Source organism: Mustela putorius, unplaced genomic scaffold (genome assembly GCF_011764305.1).
Source record: "Mustela putorius furo isolate JIRA1106 unplaced genomic scaffold, ASM1176430v1.1 tig00003869_pilon_pilon_pilon, whole genome shotgun sequence".
NCBI classification, from domain to species: Eukaryota; Metazoa; Chordata; class Mammalia; order Carnivora; family Mustelidae; genus Mustela; species Mustela putorius.
In genome coordinates, this window is record NW_025422021.1 from 30,990,948 (window position 1) to 31,000,421 (window position 9,474).

At 51.5% G+C, this 9,474-nt stretch overlaps 1 protein-coding gene across 6 annotated transcripts in view; it reads left to right on the forward strand.

Moving 5' to 3' along the window:
* Positions 1 to 8,337, forward strand: part of PASK (PAS domain containing serine/threonine kinase) — a 37,294-nt gene extending 28,957 nt beyond the window's left edge. For all 6 annotated transcript variants that reach the window (XM_013051881.2, XM_004743778.3, XM_004743776.3 and 3 more), the window contains exons 13-18: positions 715 to 840; positions 956 to 1,090; positions 3,789 to 3,988; positions 5,722 to 5,855; positions 6,984 to 7,130; positions 7,770 to 8,337. In XM_013051881.2, coding sequence (XP_012907335.1) covers positions 715 to 840; positions 956 to 1,090; positions 3,789 to 3,988; positions 5,722 to 5,855; positions 6,984 to 7,130; positions 7,770 to 7,849 — 822 coding nt within the window. In that variant the 3' untranslated portion in view covers positions 7,850 to 8,337. The remainder of the gene's footprint in view (positions 1 to 714; positions 841 to 955; positions 1,091 to 3,788; positions 3,989 to 5,721; positions 5,856 to 6,983; positions 7,131 to 7,769) is intronic.
* The last annotated feature ends 1,137 nt before the right edge of the window (positions 8,338 to 9,474 follow it).

The window sequence follows — 9,474 nt, forward strand, 5'->3', positions numbered from 1 at the left end:
CTCCCGCTGCCTGGCTGCCCCTCCGCCGGGCCCCTCGTCCCTGCTCACCCGAGCTCAGCACACACGTGTTGGCTGTCCACACCGTGGATGGTGAGCTCATCGGGCTGGACTCGTGGGTCATCTTATGGGGTCTCCAGCGGAAGCGTGGGGCGGGCCTGACCTGCAGTTCCTGCTTACTGTGTGCCCCCAGGCCCCATGGCCATTCTTCCCCAACAACCAGTGCTCTGCTGAGTGGCTTATGGTGCTCGTCTCCCTGATATGCGGCCTTTCAGCACTGTGACATTCCTGTGTCCTGTGATGCGTTTGCTTGTGTTGCTTTGTCTGTTGGTTTTGTTGGGCTCCCCTCAGCTCCCAGACGATGCGGTTGATAGCCTCAGTTTCTGTTTTCCAGTTCTCCGACCTCCTCTTTCATTTCCTCTATCAGGGCTCTACCTCTCAGTTGTGACCTGGGGGTGATGGGGTTTCTGAGGGGGATCTGCCCCTAGGTCTCTGGCCCAGTTCATGGCCACTCCACCATGCGCTTCCGTCTCCTCAGCCTCACCCTTCCATTCCTTGTGCTGTGTGTGGGGGCGGGCTGGGTTTCTTCTCTCCCTTCCCTGGGATTCAGGGGGAGGCCCACTCAAGGTTTGTGTCTGCGGAGCTGGCGGCAGGCGCCATACTCAATGGAGTGCCAGAGACACGCTGGCAGCCACTTTTCCCCTATCTTCCTCATAGGTGGTGGTGAAGTTTATTAAGAAGGAGAAGGTTTTGGAGGATTGTTGGATCGAGGATCCCAAACTTGGGAAAGTTACTTTGGAGATTGCGATTCTGTCCAGGGTGGACCATGCCAATATCATCAAGGTGGGGTGCCGTTTGTCATTTAGTGGTACCCTGACGTGACTCCCATGAACTATTGTTAAATATGTTGTCCTGAGGGCACCTCAGCAGGCCCAGACTTGACTTTGTCTTTTTCCAGGTTTTGGATGTATTTGAAAACCAAGGGTTCTTTCAGCTGGTGATGGAGAAGCACGGCTCTGGTCTGGACCTCTTTGCCTTCATTGACCTCCATCCCAACCTTGATGAGCCCCTGGCGAGTTACATCTTCCGACAAGTGAGCAGGCTGGAGCCATGCTGGGGAGATCATGGGCTTGGGCTGGGGTCCCGGGGCTGCCGATGTGATGGCTCACATGTACTTCTTTCTGTGAGCTGGGATCTAGCCTCCAGATTTTGGATTTTATGGAGTAAGATCTATATTAAGATACATGGGGGAGCCCAGATGCTGTCCTGGACTGATGAGAGAAGTATGTTTAATGACTAAAACTTACTTATATTCATACAGTTTCCACACCAGTTGCAAAACTTAGGCAATGAAGCGATCAGGTTAGGCTTCGAGGCCTGTGCATCTGATTTGAGCCCTCGTCTCTCAGCAAGAAACCATTGCTAAGTTGTATGCAAGGATCATTACAGGGCTGATGAGGGAAGGCTGTGCGTTCAGTCCAAAAGAGCCTCTGAGGCACCCACTGTGTATGGGATGGTCTTGTGCTTAGTGGATAAGAGCAGTCCTGCTGTCCAGCTAAGTGAGGTAATCAGGAAAGGTTGAGATTCTAGCAACCTTGTTTCACAATGTTTATTTTGGTCTCTTTCATGTTTGCTTATGTGTTGATCTTGTCCAGTTATTATTTTGTTGGTATGGGAGAGTGACAAGCAAAATAGAAAGGCATCCTGGAGATAAAGAGGCTGGGAAGAGGGTGGAGAGGAGACAGTTGTTCCTGTGAGTTTTTAGGAGAAGGTTAGGTGTCCCAGACTATTCCTAGCTCCCTGGAAACAATGGAGAACTACCTGGAAAGGGGATATTCATATATACTGTTCCCATACTTGCTCACCAGTTGTTTCCTGGTGAGGACTTGATATCTAATGCCAGTTTGCGTTAAGTTGACATTTCTTACTCAGAGCTATAAATTCCTAGAAGCTATTGGATTTCTGATATTAAGTTTCCCAGGCACCTATCTATAAATTTCAGGCATCATGGTTCTGCTCAGACTGTCCCCTTTCTCCCTCTTTCTGTGTTGCAAGATTATATACCCGCCTATTGTAATGCATGGTAAAAATTTGTTTCTGAAATCTTCACGGCAGGCAGACTGTTAAGATGTAACAAGAGTTACTTGTTGAAAGCTGCTTTCTCTGAGTTGTTAATTCTGGGGCAATTGATTTGGTAATTATAGGGTCCTATACTTTCTAAAAAAGTCTATTCCAAGTAGTCCCTCTGTAAATTTATATATGTAAGTGCTATTATATGTAAGTAGGGATTCACAATTTTATAGAAAAATATCATCATATGCCAGTGTCTACAAACGGTGCCAGTGACCAGCCCCAGGTCCAATGTGTCTGGCCATTCACAGACGAGCTCTACTGGGCGACAGGGGTACCTGAGGGCCTGCGGGAGGAAGGGCTTCTCTATCTGGACTCAGGTTCTCTTCAGATCTTTGTGGTGAATCCCTTGCTGCCTATTAATAAGCTTCCATGAAATTTTCACGTTCATCGCAGTTTCTCTTCTCAGCTGGACCTTGGCATGTATGTGTGCGTGTGTGTGTTTATGTACATACGTGTGAGTGTCTGGGTGTGCACACGTGTGTATCTGTGCATGCATGGTTGTGTAGATCGGTATGAGGGTACGTTTTTGTTTGCATATATGTGCATGTAAATGTGTATTTGTTTACTAGTTGTAAGTTAATTAATGGGGCACAGTTAACCTACCATTAACTATAGCCTCTGATTCAAGGGTATTCACTTGTAAACATAAAATTGTCTCTAATCAAAATGACCATGTCCGTGAAGACACTATGTTGATTGGTATGATTGGTGTCCAAATTGTGAATACAGTCATAAATTTTACTCATCTCATTGAAACTTAACCGGAAGCTTCCTTATGTTCATCTCTGTCATCAGACGTTGTGTAGGCTTCTCTGGTCTGGACAGACAGCAGTTGTCACTGTTCCCTTCCAGAGTGGGGACTGTTGCACTTGGCTTGCTGGAACAAAGCCCATTTCCAGGGGAATCACTTTACATGCCTATGGACGAGAACCCCATGCATGCTGGGGCTCAAGTGGCTGATGCCGGGGGCTGCCCTCCGAGAAACCGCTAGAGATCAGAGGCAGGGGTTTGGAGACGTGGCTTCCACTCTCAACTCTGCCCCTCAATGTGGCATGAACTCTGGGCAGGACACTTTCCTTCTGTGTGAACCAAAGGTGTCATGCTCAGTCTTTCTATAGGGCCGTCTCCCATTTCACAACCAAACCACACTCATGGAAGCACCCACCACATGTCTTTGTAGCTTTTGCTTGTGGTCCATGTGTCCTTCCTCCCGAGATTGTCACTCTGTGTGTTGAGGGGTGAGTGACGCTTGTCTGTAGCACACGGAGAGAACCCAAAAATCACGTATTTGTGCTGGGGGACAAGTGGGGTGTTTGTGGGAGGGCATGAAGTGTCAGTCACGCCAGATGAAGTCCTATTTCATAGCTAACGTTAATGTGTTGTATACTTAACAATGTGCTGAGTGTCCTTACTGCTACTAATGAGAATAATGAAATTTTAAGGAAGAATCCCACCCTGGTGCATGCTGTTGCTGGGGGTGTAGCCCGCCCGGACCTGCATCATGGCGGCTGAGCTGGATTGGGTCTGCATATCCAGGATTCTTTCCTGCCACTAGTTCTTGAGGAATTAGATAAGAGGTGTTTTTCTTTGTTGTTTGTCCTGTTTTCAAGTTAGTCCTTATCTTAGACGCCTGTTTTCCTTGAATTGCCTGGTTGCAGCTAGTGGCAGCAGTGGGCTACCTGCGCTCCAAGAACATCATTCACCGGGACATCAAGGATGAGAACATTGTCATTGCTGAGGACTTCACAATCAAGCTCATCGACTTCGGCTCTGCCGCCTACTTGGAGAAGGGCAGGCTGTTTCACACATTCTGTGGGACGATCGAGTACTGTGCCCCTGAAGTCCTCATGGGAAACCCGTACGTACAGTGCCAGGCTGTGGCCAGACCTCACATCTTCTGGGGATACCACAGGACTGCTTGGTGTTTAGGTGGGAGAACAGTTTCTGCTGGTGCCTCTTCATGACACAGGCTGTGGAGTGTTGATAAAGGTCTTGGTCCCAAGTGGGCTGACCGGCAAACTATGGTGGGCTAAGGGGAGGTAGGCCATGGCCACTGCTCTTTGTAGTGTTACATTCTCAACTCTTATGTGTGTTTGGAGTTTTATGTAATTGGATCTTTGAGAATAAGATGAAAGATCAGGATAGGAGGCCCAAAAGTTGAGACTCTTCAAGTAGGAGGAGAGGGTCTCTCTTCAGGTGGGTTTAGTCATGGCGATGACAGGCACAATAGCCAATTCCAGTAACAGGTGGCTGGGCTGGCAGCCCGTGACATCCAGCATCAAAGGCACAAGTGCCGAGGACCCACATCGGCCTGGACCTAGTTGGCCTTCCTGCTCCCACCAGGGGGACAGCGTGTCCCTGCCCCAGAGCCTGCAGGCTGCTGGGGGCCCTGGGCGATGCTCAGGAAACCCTTCTCCTGTTGTCTCTATGTGCACCCAGAACCACCAATAGGACATATTGAAGGGGGTAGTCCCGGAAGGGCCTTGGGAGTTTCTCTAAAGATGTAATTTGATCAGCCTGGTGCCCACAGCATGCTGTTGGCTGCTGTCTTGTCCTGTGGTGGCCATTGGAGTTGGAGAGGGCCACCTGTCCTGTCCACAGGACCCTAACATGTGCTGTGTGGCTTGTCTGTTCCCCACCGCACCCCCTGCACCCAGACTGGGATGCCCCCATGGGGGAGCGCAGGGTGATGGTGCCTCTCAGTGCTGCTCAGAGACCTCCGGTCCTCCCCAGGGTGTCCCCATCTTCTGGAGCACCTGCCCTGACGTCTCTCTAAACAACATGAAAACAAAGTGCTGGAGGAGGTTTTCTTGCCATCGCTCCTATGGCCTCTTGTCTTGCACGTTCCTCACATCTATCCTCCTGACTGCCCCCCATCCTGGTCTCCGGCCTCATGATGTCCTGGGCCCTCTCCTTGCTCACAAGTGTCTCTCAGCCATGCTGTCTGACTCCGTGGTCTCTGATCTCTGGGCCAGAGCTGAGTGACCAGCCAGCTCCCGGGCAGCTCGGCTGCAGTGCCCCACTTCTCTATAAAGTGAAGTTGCCATTTCTTGGGCAGCTGTGAGGCTTAGGGTAAGAGCGCTGCCATCTCACAGGTGCCAGTGCACGGGAGCTGGGTGAGGTCCATCCTTACACTGACAAAAGATGGCAGCAGGGCCCCATTGTACCCTGGTCCCCAGGCGGTTGCCCAGTTGGCCCAGCCTGGACCCCTCTGCCGCATCCTTCACCCTCTCTAGGTTGCTGCTGTTGCCTTGACCCTCCTTCTGCTCCTTTGAGGATTGGAGCCTACCCTCTGCTGTGCCTTCTCTCCACCTCCTCCAGGAACCACCCCTATCAGGAGGCGCTCTGCTCTCACGTGCTATACACCCTCTTATCTGGTGGTGGGCATCTCTCAGCTGCCTGGATATGAAGCCTTGCTTTTGTTTCCTCCCCAGCATGTGGCTGGAGCATGGCTGGCTGGGGTGGAGGTGCTGGAATGGAGGTGTAGTTGAGAAGGGCCACAGAAAACGCTGGGGGCCACTGTCAGGGCCGCATGTGGGGCGAGCCGAGCCCCAGTATGGCCCGAATACCACCGCCACCTCTCCCTTGCAGATACAAGGGGCCAGAGCTGGAGATGTGGTCCCTGGGGGTCACGCTGTACACGCTGATCTTTGAGGAGAACCCCTTCTGTGAGCTGGAGGAGACCATGGAGGCCACGATCCACCCCCCATACCTGGTGTCGGAAGGTAAGGGCGCCTGGTCCCCCTCCTTGAGCACAGCGACTCTGTCCATGCTGATAGCCTCGTTGCTTTCTTTCTAGTCGTCAAACACTAATCTGAACAGAAGGGTAACTTCAATGTGACTAAATCCTCACGATAATTTTTTTTAAGATTTTATTTATTTATTTATTTATTTATTTATTTGAGAGAGAGAGAGAAAGCACGTGAGCAGAAGTGAGGAGAGGAGCAGAGACTGAGAGGGAGAAGCAGGCTCCTTGCTGAGCAGGGAGTCTGATGTGGGGCTCGATCCTAGGACCCTGGGATCGTGACTTGAGTCAAAGGCAGACACTTAACGCAGCCACCCATGTGCCCCTGGTCTCTCTTCTTATAAGGACACTACTCCCATCACGGAGCCTACCTTCATGACTTCATGTGACGCTGACCACTTCCCAGGCGCCACTGGGGGTTAGGGCTTCACCTAGGGGTGGGGGCAGGTGTGGAGACAGTTCAGTCCCTAGCAGCCTAGAAGAGGGTTTTTGCACCTTTGCTAAAGTTTGGGTTCCCATGAACCGTGCTTCCTGCAACATGCTGTTTCATGCACAAAATCATTCCATGTACTCTTTCACTGCATTCTCAAGATACTCCTGTGGGATGGTGAGGTCAGAGCAGCCTGGTTGAGGAGACACCCGCATTGTTATAGGAAATGGAACTCAAATCTAGACCCAAGGCTGAGGCTCTTAGAGCCCATGCTGCCTCCCGGGGTGACAGTGCAGGGCTTGCCTGTGGCTGCCTCCCTCTCCTCTGAGCACAAGAACCTCATGTCATTGGAGGCTCTGCATGGCCAGCAGGCTGAGCTCTGGAAGCTCTGCATGGAGGTTAGGTGAGCAGGGTATGGGAGGTCCTGAACTCAACGCTTTCATTTCAGAGGGGACAAGCATGTCCTGTGGCTGGTCTCCACAAGTAGCTGGGCCCGTGTGCCCGAACCCCCAGTTTCTTGTCAGTGGAGGTTCCCAGGCCACTTCTTGTCTAGTCGGAGGTACTCGCGGTGGGCAGACCTGGGACCCGCTGCTCTGAGATCTGTTCTTCTTGAGCCCAAGCCCGGACCCACCATTGGTCTTCTGGCCACATGCCTAGGGTGGGTCTTTATGTCTCCAGATCTCATGAACCTCATGTCTGGGCTGCTGCAGCCTGTCCCCGAGCAGCGTACCACCCTGGAGAAGCTGGTGACAGACCCCTGGGTGACACAGCCCGTAAATCTTGCTAACTACACCTGGGATGAGGTGTGTCACATGAACAAGCCAGGTAAGATACATGACATGTGCAAAGAAGGTAAGGAAGATTTTTCCCAGGTGATCTTCCTGGGTCTGGGGAGGAGGCAGCTCCCTCCTCCATGCTGTCCTGGACACAAATGTCAGGGCCTGTAGCTGGCTTGTTACCTGTGGAACAAATGGGGCTTGATTCTGTTCCAGAGGTCCTTGAACATCACTGGGTCCATAGAAGGTGGGTGAGCACCCAGGGGAGCCCCTGACAAGGAGGCACGCAGAGGAGGGGCTTGGGGCGGGGGCCAGAGGGTTTGAGAGCAGCCAGAGGTGGCCTAAGCCAGCAGAAGGGGAGGGTAAGGCTGCAGACAGCGAGTGACATGCTCTTAGGGGACCCAAGGGCCCCTGGCTCTTCCAATGAGGCTCCTGGCTGCAGAGGTGGGTGGCAGTAGGCCGGTGTGTCTGGCTGCCGCTGCTCAGGGTGGGTGGACCCAGCTGGTGTTGGGGGGTCCAGGCATAGACTCCCCGCAGCACCCTGATGGGGGCTGGGGACACTGCAGCAGTGTCAGGCGAGTTCTCAAGAGCCCTGCCAATGTCTTTTGTTCCTAGAAATTTTATCAGAGAGAAGCAAGTGTCTTAGAATCTTGTGTTAACACCGATACATTGTCGTCTTCTTTCTCAGAAAGCGGAGCGCTGTCCGGTGTGAGCCTGGAGACAGAGAGCAGGTGTGCCAGGGAGGTGGCATGGGCGCTGGAGCCCTGAGAGGCCTTGTGCCCTACGGGAGATCCCTGAGGAGCCAACTCCAGTTCTCCGCTGCTCTTCTTCATTCGCTAGGGATCAAGGTGTTTTCAAGCCCCATCCAGGCAAAGGAAGTAAATTCGCAAGCATTAGGCCCAATTCACTTTATAAAAACTCCCGTGCAAGTTTGAGAAGTGCTAGGACAAAAGCCAGTGGTGTTACCAGATTTTAGGTTTATAAATAGACTTGGAATTCATTTTTCACATGACCTTGGAAAAGCATTCTAGTGTTCGGTTGAGTTTTGCGCTGTTAAAGGGCTTTTATTTGTGAACTTCAGAGTCTTTAATCTTTCTGATTTTGTATATATACATGTGTGTTTGTTTCCCCTGACTCGACATGTGCTCATCTCATGTGTGGAGTTTGTAGAACTGATTAGCCAGATGACCAGACTATTTCATTAACTTATTTTTTTGAACACTTACAAATTAAAGTAATTTTGTAGTGAATCATGACTATGACTGTCTGAACTGTTCCACGATACTGGTGTGGGAAGCGTTTCATTTACGTTTGTGTACCCGCACTTGCCCTCACTGGAGAGGGTTCAGCCTCCATCAGCTTGGGGGTCCCTCTCCTGGTTTGGCCCCGAGCCCTGCCCCTTGTTCAGTCTAAGGAGGCTGGGTGGGGACCAGCTGTCCTTAGGCACTTCCCTTCTCCTCTGCTCAACTGCTCCAGCCCACTCTCTGCCTGGGTCCTGCTGCTCACCCTGATGCCCTCCCCACAACCCTCTGGATATCCAGCCCTACGTCTGTGCTGGACATCCACCCCCGTCTCCTTCCCATCTGGTTCAGGTGCCTGGGGGTCTCTAGCACACTTAGATGTCTCCTCCCTTCCAGGCTCCAACCCATACTGTCTGAAACAGGATCAAGAAGCTCAAGGAGCAGGTGCAAAGCAGCCTTTATTTGATCTGTGTTGGAGAGGAGGGAGTGGTTAGAAGTAAAAGGGAAACCTTTCATTCTTTTCCTTGCTAAGAAAAGAAGAGAAGAAAAAACCCAGACACCCCCACCCGCTCTCCACCACGCCCTCACTCTCCGCAGGTTGAAGACTCTGGCGGAGTCCTCAGGAAAATGCTCATGGGCCATGCAGCTTTGGTCAAGTTCTGTGCTCGTTTTCTGCTGTTGGTTTGGGGAGCACTCGGCTGTCTCTCAATATCTCAGGACGCCCAGATAGCAGTTGAGTTAACTCCCGACCTTGAGGTGAGGGGCTACCACCCTGCCCTTCCTTTGGAACTCATTGCACGAGTCCCTGCCTTCCGAGAGACTGGCTGATGTAGCAGGGGGAGAGGCTGCAGAGTCGTGGATTTCAGGAGCACATTTTGTGAAGTGCGTAGTAAGAAGTGACGTTTACTTTTCAGAATTCAAGTTAATTTCATGATATCCTAAGAACTCTTCTCCAGAGTGAAAAAACTAAAAAGTGTTTTCCTTGTAGTATTTACGATGCTTGTAACACCTTTAACAAGTTACAGATGTACAACGCCCTACCCAGGCCAAGTGCTGGCTCTCCGGGGACGGGCTTACGAGAAATAGTTCTCCAAATCCATCCCACGGGGTGACAGTAGGTCCGGCGCCCTGAGGGTGTTCCCCGCGGAAAGC